The sequence below is a fragment of the Delphinus delphis genome, chromosome 3 (genome assembly GCF_949987515.2).
Source record: "Delphinus delphis chromosome 3, mDelDel1.2, whole genome shotgun sequence".
In the NCBI taxonomy this organism is placed as follows: domain Eukaryota; kingdom Metazoa; phylum Chordata; class Mammalia; order Artiodactyla; family Delphinidae; genus Delphinus; species Delphinus delphis.
This window is the reverse complement of record NC_082685.1, coordinates 18,791,795-18,813,009: the sequence shown is the minus strand read 5'-3', so window position 1 is coordinate 18,813,009 and position 21,215 is coordinate 18,791,795. Positions and strand designations below refer to the sequence as shown.

Genomic DNA, 21,215 nt, shown 5'->3' with positions numbered 1-21,215 from the left:
ATATTCCAGAGGTTCCCAACACTTAGTCTCTCACAGGAGGTGGGGGTTCAAGACCCCTAGGGAGGATGGGGACATGAAAGCTGCTGATGCAGGCTGGGCAGGGCCTGTGAAGACCTGCACCAGCAGAGGAAACCTGCTCCGCAGGTATAAACAGCCTGGGTCCAGATGCAGGACATGTGTGCTCAGGCCTGGGCTGCAGCAAGCCTTTGGGTTCAGAAAGCAGACTGTGGGGACACGGGCAACAGGCTGAGCCATGAGGACCCCTTAGCTTTGCAGCAGGAGCTGATCATCATGTCCAGCGTTTGCCCCCAACACAGGACCACTCTTATTTGTACTAAAAGATAACATCTCTGTGGCTGTTGTTTGGTTTTAAACTTAATAGCTTTATTGAGGCAAAACTTACATACCATAAAATTCACTTGTTTTAAGTTATTATTCAATGATTTTTTAGTAAGCTTAGAGTTGTGCAAACATCACCACAATTGAACTTTAGAGTATTTCCATCACCCCAGAAAGATCCCTCCTGCCCATGTGCTGCCAATCTGTGTACCCTCCCCCAGCTCCAGGGAACCACCAATCTATTTTCTATCTCTTTAGATTTTATGGATGGTTTTAAAATAATCTCCATGATTTTACCTTTACAACTGCTGAGTCACTTCTCGATAAATGCAGCAAAACAACATCAAGGAAACGGAACAGCTGTTTTCTTTCTTAATGACAACAACAACAAAAAGTAATTTCCTTTCTAGTATTTACACAAACTGACTACATGCTTTGTCATAAATTAATTTCAAAGAATTTATTGCTAGAAAGCCTACATTCTTGGGACTTCCCTGGTGGTCCAGTGGTAAAGAATCCGCCTTACAATGCAAGAGATGTGGGTTTGATCCCCAGTCAGGGAGCTAAGATCCCACATGCTGCGGGGCGACTAAGCCTGCCACCACAACTACTGAGCTTGCATACCTCAACTAGAGAGCCTGTGTGCTGCAAACTACAGAGCCCACGTGCTCTGAAGCCCGCACATCCTGGAGCCTGCAGGCCACAACAAGAGAAGAGAAAACCCGCAGGCCATACTAGAGAGATGCCAACGCGCCGCAACGAGAGATCCCGCATACCTCAACGAAGATCCTGTGCTCCACAACTAAGACCTGATGCAGCCGGAAAAAAAGACTATGTTCTTGGTCATAATAAAATTAAGTAAAGATACACGTAAGAATTACACAAAATTGGCAGTCAAATTGATTGTAATCAATTAGATTTAAATGACTTGGAATTTTAAAATATTTATTTGGCTGCATCGGGTCTTAGTTGTGGCACGTGGGATCTTCTTTGGGACATGCGGGATCTTTCGTTACAGAGCGTGGGCTGTTCGTCGCGGCGCACGGGCTCAGTAATTGCAGCATGCAGACTTAGTTGCCCTGTGGCATGTGCGATCTTAGTTCCCCGACCAGGGATCAAACCCTTGTCCCCTGCATTGGAAGGCAGATTCTTAACCACTGGACCACCACCAGGGAAGTCCTGGAATTTAAATAAATGTTTTATATGCCATGTAGAAGTATAAATTTGAGAATATACCAAAGAAAGTAAACAACATAAAAGAGGACACTATCCTTTTTACGTGATAAAAGAAGGTACAAAAATGTACAATAAAATAGTACTTTCATCCATTAATTATTTAACCTCGCATGATAAAATGTTTAACAAGAGCAGTAACACTAAATAATAAATGGATAATAAAGTTTTAAATATATTTGTGTTCTGTAAGTAAACATAATTGTATATTTTAAAACTCCTTACCAAGTGATATGTTGTACCAAACCATTCAAGTCATTCTTATAATTTCCAAGAAAAAAAATACGTATATGAATTTTTAAAGGATTACAGAAAGGAGGAAAAAACAGAAAAGTAGAAAAACAATTTTTCCTTGTATTTAAGACTACTAATTATTTTGGTGTTTTTCCCCTATATTTGTCTTTTTCAAAGTTGAACTCATACCACGTGTGAAATTTTTATTCTTCTCTTTTCATTAACCACAAAACATTCTTTGTAGTTGCCAGAAGCTCAGCCACAATGAGACACGTAGAGATAAACAAAAACCACCCAAATGAGAACAGGGACCATTTATCCAGAGCTTGCTATAGAAAAGAAGTCAGCCACCATTACTTGCGTTTGGCAGAGACTAAAATGTAGTCAGAAGAGTGGGAAGGCCTTATGGTGAAAGCAAGGGAAGGCTTCAGGTGTGCTCTGATTAGAGGCTGCTAGTGGGGAAACAGGCTGGCTAACCTGAAGCAGGATGTTTTCTGTAATTGGTTTGGGGAGCATAATTGGCATTCTCTTGGTTGGTCCTGAGATGAAGTGGGGAGGTGCAAAAAGGAGGGCAACTGGCAGTCATTGCCCAAGTCCTGACTGCTGCAGAAGTTGTGGTTTGGGGGGTGATGAGGGAGTCTGGTCACTCTCTGCATATTCAGTCTCAAACATAATTTTTTAAATTAATTTGGTTTTTTCTAATATATGCTGTTGTGCAAAATTTGGAAAATATTAAAAATTTTAAACCATTTATAACCCTTGCCCGTGCACATCTGGAAATAAATAATGCCTGGTTTTACCTAACTGATATCATGTACACTTTGTAACCTCCTTGCTTCCCAACAATACACATGCCAGCATTTTCACTCCAAACTCTTTGTAATGGACCTGCATAATGGTCCATTCTTTAGAATACTTATTTCCATTTTTTCCTGTTATACTTCAGTTAACACTACTGCATAAACAATAAATCTGCGTGATTCAGATTATTAAGATAGCGATAACTGCCAGATTGTTTTTTCCTTTTACCGTTCTGTCAGCATCCTTGTCAGGATTGGGCGTTTTAAATTTTCTTTTAACAAGATTATTTATGTTGTCAGGCACGTGGGAATGTCTTGGCGGGCTGGCGTTAAGGTGAGGTTGGGACATGAGGGGTGCAATATTTTTCCTCTATGCCCAGACTGGGACTTGGGCTCCACCTTTTAGAGTGGGTCTTCCTCGGGACTGCAGTAAGGACTGATTTCATTTTCAACCGCCAGGCGTCTCCGTTTCCCTCTCTGAGAAGCGTAGGGTTGGTGAACTGCCTATTTTCCCAGGATTCTCGGTGCTCCGGCTCAAACGTTAACTAACCACCTCTGACCAGAGGTCCTGAAAATGCCTACCGTGGACCCCAGGGAGTGGGCCCGAGCAGGGAGGCGCCCTCCGGCTCCCTCTCCCCGACTTGAAGAAGCAGAAGAAACTGTGCCAGCAAAGGCCGGACCCCCAGCGGTGGCTGGAGACCCAGCCCTTGCAACTTCAATCTTCCCAGGGAGCGCAGGCAGAAACGCTGGTTTAGATAGAGGCGGGAACTGCTTCGGGCTGAGACAGACAACCAGTGACCTGACGGACGCAAAGCCCAAACAACGCCCGACTCGGCAGCAGTGATACGGCCCGAGTCCTGAGGTCGCCCGGGGTCCCAGCTGACAGCCGACTAACGCTGAGCTTTCCGATGGCCCAAGTGCGCTTTAGGGGCGAAGCTCGAGTGGGCGGGAGTGCAGGGCGCAAGCTCTCCAGGGGCGGTGCCTGAGGCCAGAGGGTCCCGAGCGCCTGAAGTGGGCGGAGCCAGGGCGGACAGGGTAACGCGGCGCACGCGCGGCGGCGACAGCCGTCGCAATGGCGCCTCCGCAACAGGTTCGGGTGTTGCGGTGCTCCTGCTGCCGCCTCTTCCAGGCGCACCAGGTGGGGCCTCCTCCTCCTCAGAGCACGGGGATGGCGGGCAGGACGAGGTGGGGTCGCTGGGGGGGGCCAGACCTCCTCCCCCAGGCTGGGCGCCGTCTCGTGCGGTTGCGGGGTGTGTCTGGGTCCCGGACAAATGACGATGTCTGTCCTGAGAACCAGGTTTTATTGATGTCGCTTCTCGATAACGTTGTTCTGGGCTTTTTTCGTTTTTTGCTTGGTGGTTGTAAGATTCGCAGAAACCAGCCAATGGTTTCTGCCGAGGCGGCCTCGTGAATTCTATCTGGCCGGTGGTCGGGCACACCAGGTTGAGGGTAGAGGATAGCCTCCTTTATGCAGAGCCTAGCCCCCAAAATGGCTCCTTCTTCATTTAAGTGCAAGTGAAATGATAGTTTTAAAAACTCAGGCACGACTGGGCACCCCTGCTGGCACTCTTTGGCTCTGCCCGTAGTGAGGGCCTCGACGCCTATTCAGAGTGTGAATAATCTCGCGCCTTTAAACAGGATAATCGAAGTTTCTAAAACGTAATGCTTCCCTGACTCAAAACGTAAAATAGGGTATGTCACTTAACCTGTTCTTTCCTGAATCACGTTCTGTCTCCCTGCTTGATGCCGTCAAGGTTGTCATTGTATCCGCTTCTGGTAGTCCCCTGCTAATCTGCTGTGCCCTGAAGAAGGGTAGCATCAAATTGCATACAAAATGTATGTTTAAAAGCCAGTAAGAGGCTGGGTATGCACGCTGTGACTTTGTAAGGGTCATTTTAGGGGCTTAGAAACTTTTTACTTACTTCATTTTTTTGGTTCTAGGAGTTGAGAATAAATGGGAATCATTTCCACTTTTAAATTATTATATATATAATGTAGTTCGTGTTCTCATGGTCATTTTCAACTCTGAAAAGTGATTTGAAGCCAAGTGGGAAAAGAGGGTTAACAGTTTAATTCCAAGTCGGCTGTGTATCAGGCAGTTTCACACATCTCATTTAATTTCAACAGCTTCTGAATTCTGTATCTTCATTCCCCAGAGCTAGCCAGTTACTGTGTGTCCTTCCAGAGCTTTTATTATTTTTTTAATGCATTTCTTACTTGCATATGTACCTGTAGAAGAGACACAGTATTTTTATGGTGTTTGAAGGTAGATGCTGAGAAGTAGAATCTTAGGATATACCCACTTAAATTTGTAGTAGATGCTGCTTGTCCTCCTTAGAATCCTTTTAGGTACTTCCCCAAAAGCCCTGATGGTTTTTGTATTAGGATCATATTAATCATGTTAATTTTTATGAATCAACCGAGACATCTTTGTGATGTTAAGCATGGCATTTTATTCCATCTCTTAAAACAGTTTTGGTGCCCCTTGATAACATTTTCTTTGTTGCCTTTACAAATGGATTTATTTCTTTAATTATCTCTTCTAAGTAGATGTTTGCTTATAAGCTATATTAATTTTTGAAGATATATTAATTTTCTGCCTAGCCCCTATATTAGATTGTCTTACTGGTTTTAGCAGTTTTTCATTTAGTTATCTTGAGTTTTAAAGAAATAAATCATATCATCCATAAATAAGGATAGTTTTTTTTTTTCCTTTCCATTTTCATACCTCTTGCTATGTTCTCTTTTCCAATTCCATCAGTTAGTACATCCAGAAAAAAATGGTAAATAATAGTGCAGATCCTTGACTTGTTCTTGACTTTCATGGGAATGCTGGTGGTGATTCTGCAGCTTTAGAGCTAGATGTAAGGCATTTTATTATGTTAAGAGAGAATCCATCTAGTCAGATTTATCAAGAATTGAAATGTCATGGAATTTTTTTTGAGAATCACATATAGTGGAGATCTAATTTGATTTCGTTTCATATGGATAGCCAGTTTTCCAGAAGCGCTTATTAAATAGTCTCTTCTTTTTTCACCTTTATAATATACTAAATTTTCATACATGTGTTGGTTTGTTTCTGGACTCTTTATTCTTTTCCACTGATCTCTTTATTATTTCTGATCTAGTTCCACCTGTTTCAAATAATTACTTTAGCTATAATTCTGAAATTTCATTGTAGGTGAAAAAGAGTCTCAAATGGACATGCAAAGCTTGTGGAGAGAAGCAGTCATTTTTGCGGGTGAGTCCCAAGCAGCAAAGTGTCTAATACCCATACCAGGAAGCAGGTGGGACCCAGCCCTGCAGAAACATATTTCTCATGGAACCCAGTGTTCCATTATTGGCTCAAGTTCATTGGATATAGCGCTCCTGCTCCCTAAGATCATCTTCCTTCAGGAAGCGAAATGAATGGAGCAGTGCCTGGAAAGTTACCTTCCTTTTTTTATTCAGTCAGTGAGTATTTACTGAGTAACTTCTGTATGCAGGCATGGGACACAATGGAAGGTAAGACCATGTTGTTAATTGCCTTCACCGATCTGCTGTTGTGGAACAGGATGAGAAACTAAAACACACACATGTAATTTAAAACTAGACTGAGCAAAATGAGAGGAAAGTACAGGGGTCTGTAAGAAGATAACTGAGTAATCAGACCTAACTGGGGATGGGCAGACAGCTGTTGGTACATGCAGGGGTGTGAGAGGGGGCAGGCAGGTTGTGAAGGTAGTCAGGAGATGAAAGAGCATGTGGACTGAGGGGAGCATGTTGTAAATGCTCTTATTAGCCCAGTTTTTTCACCCAGCATCACAGTTCTTTTCAAGTCCATACTTACCGACCCACTTGATCTCTAATATCACAGGGTCCTCATTGAGCCCCTTGTTCACCTGCTCCAGCCCTTGATGCCACCTCTCCAGCCTCATCTCATCATTCTCCTCCTTCAGCCATAGGGGCTTTTCCTTCTGACCTTGAAACAATCCAAATCTGCTTCCCTCTTAGGGCCTTTGTGCTCATTGTTGGGGCTTCCCCTAGTTAATCTCATTACCCTGATCAGAAATATAGGCAAGTATGTTTATGTGAGTATTGTCCATCTGAGACTGTAAATTCTATGGGAAGAGAGGGTTTGCCTATTTTACTTATATACGCTTTTTAAAAAAATTGAAGTATAGTTGATTTACAATATTATGTTAGTATCAGGTGTATAGCAAAGTGATTCAGTTATACATATTTTTTTTCTTATTTTCCATTATAGTTTATTATAAGAAATTGAATGTAGTTCCCTGTGCTATACAGTAAATCCTTGTTGTTAATCTATTTTATATAGTGTGTATCTGTTAATCCCATACTCCTAATTTATTCCTCTCTCCCTCTTCCCCTTTTGGTAACCATAAGTTTATTTTCTATGTCTGTGTGTTTCTTTCTATTTTGTAAATAAATTCACTTGTATTATTTTTTTAGATTCCACATATAAGTGATATCATATAATATTTGTCTTTGTCTGACTTGCTTCACTTAATACGATACACTCTGGGTCCATCCTTGTTGTTGCAAATGGCAATTATTTCATTCTTTTTTATGACTAATATTCCATTATATATATGTGTGTGTGTGTGTGTGTGTGTATATACACACACACACATACATACACCCCATATCTTCTTTATCCACTCATCTGTTGATGGACACTTATATACCCTTTTTTGTATGTTTTGCTGATGTACTCTTGGCACCTAGCACAGTGCCTGTCACATAGTCAGTGCTTGCTCAAGTAATGTTTGTTGAATGAGTTAAGTGACAAACCCCACACTGATGGGCATTTAGGTTGATTTTAGTTTTCATTGTTGTGAACAACTCTTCAATGAAGCTTCTTACAAATACCTCTTTCTTCACTTGACCAATTATTTCCTTAGGACGAATTCCTAGAAGTTAAATCAGAGGAATTCTTTTGACCAAGGTTCTTTTAGTTGCAAATAATAGGAAAAAAACACTTCAGCAAAATTTAAAATGTACTGGCAAGGTAATGGGGTATCTTGGGGGGATCCAAGGAAGAAGCTTCATTCTTGACCCCTTGAAGAACCAACCCCAAGAACTGAAAAGCTGCCAACAACACAAGCATCATCTTTTCCCTCCCTTCTCCTCCCTTCACCCAGTTTCTCCCTATACCTTCCTCCCTCTCTCCCTATCTCCTCTCCTTCCCTTCCTCTCTGTTCCCAGTTCAAAGTAACATACTCCACTCACAGACCACAGAATCTCATTTCAAACCAACTGGAATAGCTGAGTCCCAATTATAAACTCCTGGGAGAAACAATCTGGTTGACCTGTTGATTCAGATGTCCATCACTGGTCCAGTCAGTTGGGATGGGTGGGAGTGGGGACAATTTGGTCATCTGTCAGTAAGTGTAGCTGCTGAGGCCTACCTTGAGATTGGGTCTCAGAAGGCAGGGGCTGGCTCATAGCTAGTGACTTCTGCTTGTTTTAGATGTCAGCATGTATTTCTGAATTCCTGAGGAAGCTTTGCCTTCCTCTCAGCACCCCCATGCTTGTGCAGTGGTATATGGCTTATGACTGACTAGGCCACAGTAATGAACAGACACCAAAATTGTGGTGGCTTAACGCAATAGAAGTTGTTTCTCTTGCTCTTGTAACACTCCTGGGAGAGATTGAGATCAGCAGGACAGCTGTCCTTGGTATGGTCATCCGGGGACTGAGGCACCTGTAATCTTGAGGTTCTGTTATTCCCTGAGGCTTGTCTCCCACTGCCTCTTGCCCCGCAAAGGAGCAAGATCAGGGAGGAGCTACCCAGGAAGGATCTGGAAGTGGCTTACATTCCACTGGGAAGAACCTAGTCTCATGGCCACACCTGACTGCAAGGAAGACTGGAAAATGTAGTCTAGTCTGCTCCCAGATGAGGGGAGAATGCATTTCAGTATTCAGGCAGCAGTCTCTGCTATGCAGGAGAGCATGCACCCTACCAGTTATGCCAGATATAAGTTGTTAGTCATTTTAGAATTTTGTTTTTCAATTTATTGTGTGGACGTATAGTTGAGTTACAATGTTGTGCTAATTTCTGTTGCACAGCAAAGTGATTCAGTTTTTTATTTACATATATGTGTGTGTGTATATATACACACACACACACACACATCCTTTTTCATATTTTTTTCCATTATGGTTTATCACAGAATATTGAATGTAGTTCCCTATGCTATACAGTAGGGCCTTGTTGTTTATCCATTCTATATATAATAGTTTGCATCGCTAATCCCAAACTCCCAATCCATCCCTCCCCCAGCCCACTCCCTCTTGGCAACCATAAGTCAGTTATCAGTCTTTTTAAACTTTGCCTTTCCCCTCTCCAGTTCCTTTCCTCCCATTCTCACTTGAACTTTCCCCAGACGGGATTTCACTCCCCACCAGTCCGCTAAAATTGCTCATGTCAAAGTCAGCAGTGGTCTCTATGTTGCTAAAAATAATGGTTGGTTCTCAGTCCTCAAGTGACTTGACTTATTGGTGGCATTTGTCAGAGTTTGTCACTTCCTCCTCCTTGAAGCATTGTCTTCACTTGGACTTCTAGTCATCCTGCTCCTGGTTTTCCTCCTGTCTTCCTAGCTGGTTTCAATCCTCTTTGCTAATTTTTTCCCATCTCCTCATCTTCTAAACCTTAGAGTGCTCTGGCACTCAGTTTTTGGACCTCTTGTCTAGCTACACTCATTCCCTTGGTCGTCTGAGATGAGACAATCTGACAATTCTCAAATGTCCATCGCAGACCCCAGACCTGCCCCTGAACTTGTGTATGCTTCCAACCAACCGCTCTCCTGGATATCTAAGAGGCATCCCAAACCTGTATCCCAAAACGAAGCCCTCACCTTACCCTCACCAACCTGCTCTTCCCACAGTCATCCCCAACTCTTAAGTGCCAAGTCCCTCTTTCTAGTTGTTTGGGCTAAAAACCTTGAACTCATCCCTGACTTCTCTTTTTCTTTTACACTCTTCATCTGATCCATCAGCAAATTTTGTCAGCCCTACCTTCAGGATATACCCAGACTGTGCCCACTTGCTACCACAGTGGTCTGAGTTGCCTCAGTATTTGCTGCAACCTCCTGACTGGTCACCTGCTTCTGCCATACAGTCTTAGCACCACAGCTGCAGGGTCCTACTGAAACATATGTAAGTTCATGTCAGACCTTCCAGGTTAGAGCAACATTCATGCTCCTACAGACAGGGCCAGGTTGGGGCAGGGGGCCCCTTTTCAAAAGCAGGAAAAAAAAATGCTATTAAAGGTACTAGAATATTAAGCTTTTCCTTTCTTTCATGGTCTCCTGACTTTTCCTGATGTCTTTTATTTACTGGTTTTAAAATTTACTATTTAATATCTTCCTGTGTCAAGAAAAACTGACATTTAAAATTGTGCAACACTATTTATATTGTGCAACACCAGTTATAAATGCAAAGAGCATTTAGTACATATGTGGAACATATGCAGAATAATATAAGAGCATTTGGTGTATACGTAGAATCATCAGAATTGCACAATTTGTATTTTGTAGCTCATACATGCCTACATATTTCATTCCTACCAGAACAGTGGAGATGTTGCACAAAATTAACTATTTTTACTTCACTGCTTGATACACGCACATTCTACCCATACTCTCAACCTTTAGCTCACTGATGAGTAAGGAATACTGAGAGGAAAAGGAACTGGGAAAGATTGCCCTATCTTTCACTTTTTTTTCTGTGTTATTATTTTCAGCATAGGCTATTCCAGGGAGGTAACAGGAGTAAGAAAAGATATGACACGTTTCCTTGGTTGTTCATGTTTTTTCGAATACCCTTGCCTCCTTTCTGCAACTGAAGCAAGTTCTGATTCCAGTGGAAAGCCTGGCCTCTCAGGCTGAGGTTGCCCCCCACGTACTTTTGTTGTACTTTACTTTGTGTTGCTGTAAAGAAAGTTCTAATGAGGAAAAAATAAGTAATAAATGTTCTCTTTTTGGGGGAAAAAAAAGACTTGTACACACCGTCTGAACTTGGAGTCTCACTGAACTCCCACACCTTGTGAGTTCACTGCAATTCTGTGCTCCTCAGTCATCAGGCATGCTGTATGTAAAAGCAGTGACGAGAAACAGTGGACACATTTGGTGTCCACGACTCACAAACATGCTTCATTATATCATCAGACTTTACTTACACAATACAAGTTCAATGATTATTAAGAATTTCAAGATGGAGACAGCAGAGCAGATCTCATGCCTATAAGGCTGACTCTGCCTGTAACGGGGCCTACACTCTCAAACCTCATCTCCTACCATCTTCTCCCTAGGCCATTCAGCTCCAGCCACTTGGCCTCCTCACCGTTCCTCCAAAATGCCAGGCTCAGGGTCTTTGCACTCCTTTCCGTTTCATTGCTTCTGCTGAATGTTCTTCCCCTATATATCTACATGGCTTGTTTCTGCCTATCTTCCTATTTTGTGCTCAGATGTCACCCTCTCAGTGATCCACTCCTTGACTTCTTGAACACACATATAAAATTGTCTACTGTGTCCACACTCTGCCCCACCCCGCTTCATTGCCTTACTTTCCTCAGAAGCACTTCTCACCATCTGATGGCCATATAGGTGACTTATGTGCTTACTATCTGTCTATTCTCACTACAGTGTGAGCTCCGTAATGACAGTAGTGTTTGTCCATTCCTGTATTGTGTTGTCCTTACCTAGTTCAGGGCCTGGCACATAATAGGTGCTTAATAAATATTTATTGAACAAATGAGTGACTGCTAAGTGAAAAAATGTATCTCATCTATTTTATATTCTTTTGATTATGAGTGAGTGAGGTGTATCATTTCATATGTTTATTGGCAATTTGCATTACTTCTCTTCTGAATTTCTTATGTTCATTAACCAATTTGTGTGGGATTTTGGGTTGAGTTTAGCTTTGATATATAAAGTTCAGGGTGATGGTGGGCAGCCAGATAGACTGAAACTATTAGTCCCTGAGACTGTTAGTTTGTAAATCACTGCAGAAACAGCAATCATTGTTTGGGTTCCTGCATGGTGCTTTGGGCCTTGCGAAGTACAGTTTTATCCTCCCTGGGTTGCAGCTCTAATGGATCTATTTCTCAGCATTCTATCAACACTTTTTAAACTTGATATTTTTGTTTGTTTGTTTGTTTCTCAGGCTTACGGTGAGGGCTCTGGTGCTGACTGTAGACACCATGTCCAAAAATTAAATCTGCTGCAGGGACAGATTTCAGAGATGTCACTCAGGTATAGTAGTTTGAGGGAGGCATGGTTATCTTGCCCTGTTTTTATCTTGAGTGGATGGTGGAAGTCTATGACGGAGAAATCCCTTAGAGTTCCATGTCTTACAATATGGCAATTAGATATTGAACAATCTTCCCACTGAAATTAATTTAAAATGCCAGCCACAGTTTTTTTTGGGTTTTTTTGTTTTTTGTTTTTTTTGCGGTACGCAGGCCTCTCACTCTTGTGGCCTCTCCTGTTGCGGAGCACAGGCTCCAGACGCGCAGGCTCAGCGGCCATGGCTCACGGGCCCAGCCGCTCCGCAGCATGTGGGATCCTCCCAGACCGGGGCACAAACCTGTGTCCCCTGCATCAGCAGGCGGACTCTCAGCCACTGCGCCACCAGGGAAGCCCCCAGCCACAATATTTTAAGTGCACTGAAGAGATGACAAGAAGGTAAGTAACCATCAGAGGCCAAAAATGAAGCAAAAGCCAAAATCCAGAGAATAAGCAGCTGGGCTGCTGAGGCGATTGAAACCTGTTGCCCTTCAGCTTCCATGCATCTGGGAGGGAAGCAGGAGACAAAGACAAAGCCGAGGGTCTGTTTACTGTGGGAAGGTCCATAGGAGACCACCACATAAAGCTGAGTCCCCAAAGGACTACACCCTCAGCATTCAAATGAACTAGAAATGCACCCCCTCCATAGCAGGGACCCAGCCTGTGTTGACCTTGGCACTGACTGAAGAAGGGAAATACTGCTCCAGGATTTTATAAGCACAAGGAATCTGTCACATGGCCTTTAAGCCTTTTACACATGCTGTGTGAAAAGTCTCAAGCTGAGAACTTATTTTTAAATTGTCCCAGGAACAGAGGTAAATGCAGCTCCTTTTTGGAGCAATACATCTTCAACCCAGGTATCAAAGAATTCCTACATATAAAGTTCCAAGGAGCATATACCCAAAGTTAAAAATCATTTAACTTAAGGAAGTATGTCACCATGAGCAAAAGACAGCAGAAATGACAGAAAAGTCAGACCCAAAAAGAGTTCAGAATACATAATATTTCATGTTTAATATATTTAATGAAATTAAAAGAGGGGGGTTGCTAATATGAGGAGCAAGAGACTTTAAAAAATAACTAGTTTCTTAAAAAAACCAAAAAGTTTGTAGAAATGAAAAGTATAGTCATTGAAATTAAAAGTTTAGTGGACCATTAAACAGATCAAGTGCAACTGAAGAGAGAATTAGTGAAATGGAAGACCAATCTGAAGAAATTAATCAACAGTGCAGCAGAGAAAGACAAAAAGGTGGAAAATATAAGTTCAGAGACATGAAGGATACAGAGAAGAGTTCCAGCAGGAGATAATAAAGAGAAGGGGACAAAGGCAATATTTGCTGGGAAATGAACAGAACATTTTCCAGAATCAAAGGGCTTACATTCTTAGATTAAGGAAACACAGTAAATCCCAAACTAGATGAAAACATTGTGTATGTAGGAAATCCTAATGAGCCTATCTATACAAAAGCTACTAGAACTAATAAGTTAATTTAGTAAGATCACAAGGATACATGGTCAACATACAAAACTAAATTTTATTTTTATATAAATGCAGTGAACAGTTGGAAAATAATTTTAAAAATCAAATACCATTTATAATACCATCAAAAAATAAAGGGGCTTCCCTGGTGGCACAGTGGTTGAGAGTCCACCTGCCAATGCAGGGGACACAGGTTCGTGCCCCGGTCCAGGAAGATACCACATGCCGCGGAGCGGCTGGGCCCGTGAGCCATGGCCGCTGAGCCTGCACGTCCGGAGCCTGTGCTCCGCAATGGGAGAGGCCACAACAGTGAGAGGCCCGCATACCGCAAAAGAAATAAAAAATAAAAAAATAATAAAATGAAATAAAATACATAGGGATAAACATAACCCAAAAATGTGCAAGAAATTTTCAGTAAAAACGATAAAACATTGCTGAGAGAAATTAAAGAAGATCTAAATGAAAAAATATGACACGTTCATGGATTGGAAAACTCAATATTGTTAAGATGTCAGTTCATCCTAAATTGATCTGTAGAGTCTGCCATTAGGTTCCAATCAAAATTCCAGCAGTTTTGTTTTTTTTTTAAGAAATTGACAAACTGATCCTAAGATTTATATAGAAATGCAATTGCCAAAACAATGCTGATAAAGAACAAAACTGGAGGACTTCTACAGCCTGATTTCAAGATTCACTATAACACTACAGCAATCAAGATGATAGTGTGATTTTGGTGAAAGACTAGATATATAGATAACATCAGAAGGCAAATGAAGGGACTTCCCTGGTGGTCCAGTGGTAAAGAATCCGCCTTATGCAGGGGACATGGGTTCGATCCCTGGTCAGGGAACTAAGATCCCACATGCCGTGGGACAGCTGAGCCTGTGCACCACAACTACTGAGCTCACACGTCTCAACTAGAGAGCCTGTGTGCTGCAAACTACAGAACCCACATGCCCTTGAACCCGCACACCACAGCTAGAGAAGAGAAAACACGCACACCACAACTAGAGAGAAGCCCACGTGCCACAACTGAGACCCGACACAGCCAAAAATAAATAAATAGATTCAATGAAGGATGAAAAAAAAGGCAAGTGAATAAACAAATAGTGGTATTTCCATACAATAGAATACTACTCAGCAACAAAAACAACATGGGCAAACCTCAAAAACATTGCTAAGTGAAAGAAATCAGACACAAAAGACCACATACTATAGGGATGAGTGGTATTCTGGGGAGGGGGAATCACCTACAAAGGCATATAAGGGAACCTTGGGGTGATGACAATTTTCTATATCTTGCTAATTATATCTCAGTAAATTATTTTTCTATATCTTGGTGGGAGTAATAGATTCAAAGATAAAATTTACCAAACTCATCTAATTGTACACTTAAATTGTTACATTTTAGTGTATATTAATTATAAATTATACCTCAATAAGTTAATTTTAAAAGACAAAAAAAATCTGCCCTTAGACACAACAACATAATGAAATTGCAGAACATGGAAGATAAAGGGAAGAGTTGAAAAGTAGCTGGAGAGAAGAGAGATCCCCTACACAAGAACAGTAGACACCCAGCTTCTCAGGGGTAACATAGAAGCGAGAAGACAGACCATTAACCTTCATATTGCTTAGAGATGTTCTGGAGTTGATGGAGTTGAGTTCCTGAGTCATAGTACGGTGAGCAGAGTTCTGGCTAGTAGTTGGTAGGACACTGCTCAACTGGACATTGGAGTATTGACCATGTGGCACAGTAGGCAGTTCATATGTGTGATCTTATTTCATCTTCCTCATCACCCTGTGAGGATAATTGGCTTCTGTTTACAGAGGAAGAAACTGAAGTAGAGGTGCCCACATTTGGTAGAGTTGGGGTTCTCATTGTAGTTCTCTAGAGAGAGCTCCAATCTGATCGTGTGATGTAACAACCCTGTCTGACATGGGTGGATGTGGCTTTGGCGCTAACCTTCAGTCCTTGCACTATGAATGTTTTCACTGGCCATCCAGCCCTACTCGAGGCTGCAAAGGTTCCAGCTGCTCACTCTGCTTTATGTGGTAAAAGAGCCCTGCTGTCCCTGGGAGGCTGGATGAAGTCACTATGACACATCAAGCTCAGTAAAATGCCGCCTTTTGTAGTGGTTGAGATATAATACAACTGTAAAGACACTCATATGACCCTATGCAATGGGGACATCTCCATTGCTAATGGGAGGGACTCTGTGCTATCAGAGTTCAGCTGACATTAGTCTCTGTGTTCAGGCACTGAGCAGGGCACATGCACACGTATTGTCTTATTTATCTTCACAGTGACCCTTGCAATATTATCCCCATTTGTAAATAAGGAAACTGGGATACAGTGATATACCCAGAATCACAGTCAGTGACAGCCAGTCATTGGCAAAGCCATGATGCAAACTCTGGTCCTCTGGGTTAAGAGTGCCACTTCTGCCCTGTGTCACTTTTCCTCTTGCTCCAAGTAACAGATGGTCCCTCTGCCTGCTGAACTGCTGGAAGATTACCAAATCACATCAAAACAACAGAGATAAGTTCTAAGTTCCCCTAAACAGGCTTTGATATCAACATCAAGTTCGTGCATCTTGCTGTTCCCATCTTCATTGTCCTTCATCTTCCTGGTCATTTTACAAAAGACAACTGTACAATCTTTCCCTAAGGTCTCTGGAAGAATCCATAAATGCCGATGAGGAGGAAAATGCACGTCCTCGGCAGGCTGTGCCTGCAATCCTGCAGGTAAGCCAGCAGCACCATCTCGGCCCAGATGCCTGAGCCGGCTCTGTCACAGAGGGGGGTTCCATTTATTCATTCATTCCTCATTTCTTCAGCAGACGCTTGTTGATGTTACCGAATGATGAGCACTTGGCTTAAAGCTACAGGGAACTCAAAAATGAATAAACCTGTCCCTTTCATCTGTGTGGAGGCAGCAGTGTAAAATAATTACAATACTGTGAAAAGAGCTTTTTCTTCTTGCTGCTTGGTGAATTCTTCTGAACTTAGCTTGAACTTCACCTCCTTGTGCTTCTCCCCTTGTCCCACAGCACTCTCAGCACACTTGTGGTAGGGAAGGCATGCTGTTGTGAAGTGCCTGGGTTTCCATGTTCCCTTTCTCCAGACTGAGCCCCACAGCAGGGCTCACATCCAGTTGTTCATTCCCAGGGCCTGGTTAAAGTAGGTACTCAAACAGTGTTTGGATGGGCAGTGCATGTAAGAGCTTGAGTGACTGGGTAGGTGACGCCATTGGTACATCCAAGATGCCATGGGTACGTGGAACACTGTGTCCTGCCAGGGACGGGGGGAGTGGGAACAACTGACAGGCTCCCTGGCAGAGGCCCACCTCTGCTCACAGAATCACACTGGCAACGCCCGCTTTCCAGGTGCTCTTCATATTTTTATTATATCAATAAATAGGGGAGATGCTTGTAAGCACACTAACACATCAGCTCTTGCATATTTGGGTCTATACTTCCAGTTTTTTTACTTACAGACTTAATCTTTCATCATTCCTTCTGTAAGAAACACTTGTTTGCATCCTGGAATTTTCACTTACATCATATCTTCTATGTTGCTATATAGCTTTCAATTCTTTTCATTTCTAAAAAGTACCTACAGAATATAGTGGATATGGCAATATTTATTCCCTTCTTATTGGGCATTTAGGATGTTCGCAAACTTTTGCTACTGTAAATATTTGCTATTATTTGTAACACTTTGAACATCTTTATGCCTTTGTCTTCATTTGTAACTACTGGGCCAGGGAGTGTGGACATTTGCAAAGTTCTTGGTAAAGTTCTTGTGACCTGCAGCTTTCCCAAAGTGTGTGCCAGTGTGCTCCAGTCAAGATATCTGTCTCCCATTACCTTCCAATCAAATTCCTTTGCTGGTGACGGTGTAGACATGGGTCCTGAGGCCCTTAGGCCTCAGAGTTGCACTGGAGATTTTCAGTAAAGGTGTCTGCTTTCCAACTCTGAGAATAAACTTACTTCCCAATCCTGTAGGAAAAACTCCAGCCCTCAAAGAACCGCTGGCTGAAGTATCTGGAAAGGGACTCCAAAGAACAGCTGGAAGAAGGAGGAGTGTGTTTCATCAGACAGCCCTCATCCAAGAGAGAGAAGCCAGACCCTCCCTTCAGTACAGGCCTGCCTAGAAAAAGGTGCCAAGCTAGTAGCTAATCCAGCCCTCACCCATGCCCACCTTGCTGACCTACGAGCAGCTTCCTGTGGTCAGCAGGAAGCCTGAGGGATGTGAGCCAGCAGGCGCCATCACCGCAGGCCCTCTGGCGTGGCCAGGTACCAGGTGCAGCCAGTGCAGAGGTGAGGGCTAGGCAGGATTCCAGTGGGGGTGCCTTTTATGATGCTCACTTAATTCTGAACTTTTAGACTGCACTGACCTCAGGGAAGAACTTAAGGGCAAGGTTGAGAAAGTGAAGTGGGGCCAGAGAAGCCGACAGGCCTGGGAACCTTTAGCTACGAGCAGGAAAGACCTGACTTTCATGGGTCTCTTCTCCAGTCTTAATCTGCATTTCAGTGAGCTTTTTTTTTTTTTTTTTTTTTTTTAAAGATTTATTTATTTATTTTTGGCTGCATCGGGTCTTGGTTGCAGCACTCGGGATCTTCACTGAGGCATGCAGGATCTTTCATTGTGGCACCCGGGCCCTTCATTGTGGTGCACAGGCTTCTCTCTAGTTGTGGCATGTGGGTTTTCTCTTCTTTATTTGCAGCATGCAGGTTTTCTCTCTGTAGTTGTGGCGCACAGGCTCCAGGGTGTGTGGTCTCTGTAGTTGTGGCGTGCGGGTTCCAGAGTGCATGGGCTCTGTAGTTTGCGGCGTGTGAGCTCAGTACTTGTGGCGTGCGGGCCTACTTGCCCCATGGCACATGGGGTCCTAATTCCCGTGTCCCCTGCATTGGAAGGCGGATTCTTTACCACTGGACCACCAGGGAAGTCCCTCAGTGAGTTTTCTGAGAGACTGCCTCATCTAGATTAGGATGGCTCTTCTAGGGCAGATGCTATTGGGAGGTAGATTCCAGTTCAGAATAAGAACTTTCTAGCAACTACAAGGTATAGAGCAGAGAAATGGACTGCCTTAGATGTCATTAGACAACCTGTTGTTGGCAGTGGGACAGAAGCTGAGCAGCCAGTTGGGAAGCTATAAGGGATGGCAAGGTCCCTACCTGTGCTAGGTGTCAGACCAGGTGACCACCAAGTCAGACTAAGGGTCACTGTTCAATGGTAGAACTGGGTTCTTTTTTTTTTTAATTTTTATTGAAATATAGTTGATTTACAATGTTGTGTTAGTTTCAGGTGTACAGCAAAGTGATTCCATTTATATATATATATATATATAGAGAGAGAGAGAGAGAGAGAGAGAGAGAGAGAGAGAGAGAGAGATTCTTTTCCATTGTAATTACAAGAAAGACTGGATTCTTGACAGCACTTTTCCTCTGCCAGGAAATGGAGCCAGAGCACAGTCCAGCCTCCATGCAGCCCTAATATCCAGGACTCCAGAAACTGTGAGGTCACCTTGAAGTCCCTGAAGGTCAGTGATTGAGGACAGTGTCCCAGTGGCCATTGAGCAGACACAGGATTTTTAAATTGTTTTGTGGACAATTAAAGTATCACACTTACATCCCGTAAAAGCCCAACTTCCCACATGGGTGTCTTGTTTTCTGTGTCTTAAGCCAACTCCTTTCTCTGGCCTGCACTGTTTCCCTGCCACGCTCCTCCTGTCACTGATGTTAACTCGGGGTCAAAAGGGCAGCTTGATGCCTTGGAGGCAATCAAGGTTGACCAGTAGGGCTTTTCTGCATCAGGACCGTTCCCTTCATTCTGCATGGAGTACCGGGTCTTTGTCAGACTGTTCAGCTTGGGACCTGCCCTGGGTTTCTGAGGAACTGTCACCTTCATTTATCCAGGTGAGTTCTTGTGCATTTGAGGCACTCTCTTCACCTAGGACCTGCTCTTGTTCCTGATGCTTCAAACCTAGACCTTCCAGGCCGCAGAATGCAGGTTTTGCTTTATGCCACAGGCACCCAGGCAGAGGAACTCTGCCAGGCATTTGTCACTGCCATGCCGCAGGGTCGTCCTGGCCAGCTTCAGACAGTAGTGGAGAGTGCCCGTCCAAAGCCAAGAGGCAGTGATCAAACTCTGGTGTTGCTACTAACTAGCTATGTGACCCCCAGGTAAGGATGTGGCCCTGAATCTCTAAATTATAATGAGTGTGACAGTTACTGATGTACCAGTCCCAGGGCTAAACATTTTTTATGCACTAATTCTTACCACAAGCCTGTTTTGTTTTGAAGGTGAGGAACTAAGACTGGTGAAGGTTCAGTTGAGGTCACAGCAAATCAGTGGCAGAGCTGGCAGTCTCGAATCACTAACAACTGCCCACAGAGCCTCTTCCATACTGCCTGGGGGTGGTGATGCAGGGTCCCTCCTGTCATTGCTTGCAAATTCCTTTGTAGGCAGTGAAATCCAATTTTTTCTCTTTTTTTGAATTTTAGAATTTTTTTATACATCAGGTTCTTATTAGTCATCCATTTTATACACATCAGTGTATAAATGTCAATCCCAATCGCCCAATTCATCACACCACCACCCCACCCCCCGCCACTTTCCCCACTTGGTGTCTATACATTTGTTCTCTACATCTGTGTCTCTGTTTCTGCCCTGCAAACCGGTTCATCTGTACCATTTTTCTAGGAGTGAAACCCAATTTTCAATGCATCCTTGTTTTCTGAGGTAGAAGGGAGAAGCCAGGCCTCTGTCACTGTCATGTCCCCTGAGGTATTCTGTGCAGCCACTTGTACAGCTTCAAAACCCTGAACATCGTTCTATAGAGACCTTCCCAGCTGCCTGGCAATAAGCACATGGTCTTTCCAGGTGGTCTGTAGGGCCCTTCCTGCTTGCACCCCTCAGGCACTCCCTCACCTGATGCTAAGGTCCCCATGACATACCCTGATTATAAGAGAACATCTTCCTTTTTTGGGAAGCCTGGTCATGGAATTTGGCAGAGGATTTGGAGTGACGGAGAGGGCATTTATTTGCTGTGCTTTGCTAAACCTCAAAATCAAGACATGTCCCTAGCCTGCCAGGCTACAGAATAGTAGACAGCACAGAGCAGAAAGTGTCAGCACCCAGAGGTATAGTCAAGGACTAGTACAGGCACAGGACCTCCTCTCCTTGTCCCTTGAGCCTGCTGGGCATTCTTCTGAATGGAGAACATGGCCATCATCTTGTGTTTCCACCTCAGGACCACACTGGCCTGACAGGGAAGGTCAAAGAAGGAAGCAGTCGTGAGGACTGGGACACCAGGGAGCTCGTCGTTCCTCCGGGGGAACCACCGTGTCCTGCCCAGCAGGTCAGGACCGTGTCTCCTAAGTGGGAACAATTTCTTCCGCCACTTGGAAACAGCTCACATTTGGACACGGAGCCCCTGACCCCCCTGCAAAGAGGCCCCAGGCCAGCTCGAGCAGCACGGACTGAGCAGGGGACCCCCAGGACCCAGACCCCAAGGGAAGGCCTCTGCAGGACCCTTGGTGCACTCCAGCTTCCTCAGGCTACACACACTCCCACGCCTGGGCCCAAGAGGCTCTGCGGAAAGACCCCCGAGCAGTCAGGGGGCACAGGCCCTTGGGCAGAGGGTGGGGCCTTGGTCAAAGGGATGCAGGAGCCTTCTTCACTCCTGCGACTATATGACCTCTTTAAAACCGGAGAGGACTTTGATGACCATCTGTGAATTGAAACTAATGTGTTACTAATGTAGACATATTTGTTAAGTGAGCCCTTCTCCACTTGATCTCTGGTGCCACTGGAAACAGGGCTCCCCAA

At 43.7% G+C, this 21,215-nt stretch overlaps 1 protein-coding gene across 1 annotated transcript; it reads left to right on the top strand.

Annotated features, from left to right (window-relative positions):
- Window positions 1–3,561: 3,561 nt before the first annotated feature.
- On the top strand, window positions 3,562–21,211 carry MRNIP (MRN complex interacting protein). Its single transcript, XM_060008244.1, has 8 exons — window positions 3,562–3,744; window positions 5,788–5,847; window positions 11,775–11,863; window positions 16,049–16,124; window positions 17,387–17,541; window positions 18,837–18,924; window positions 19,199–19,300; window positions 20,638–21,211. Exons 1-8 carry the CDS (start codon window positions 3,679–3,681, stop codon window positions 21,121–21,123), a joined length of 1,122 nt encoding a protein of 373 aa, XP_059864227.1. The 5' UTR covers window positions 3,562–3,678; the 3' UTR covers window positions 21,124–21,211.
- The last annotated feature ends 4 nt before the right edge of the window (window positions 21,212–21,215 follow it).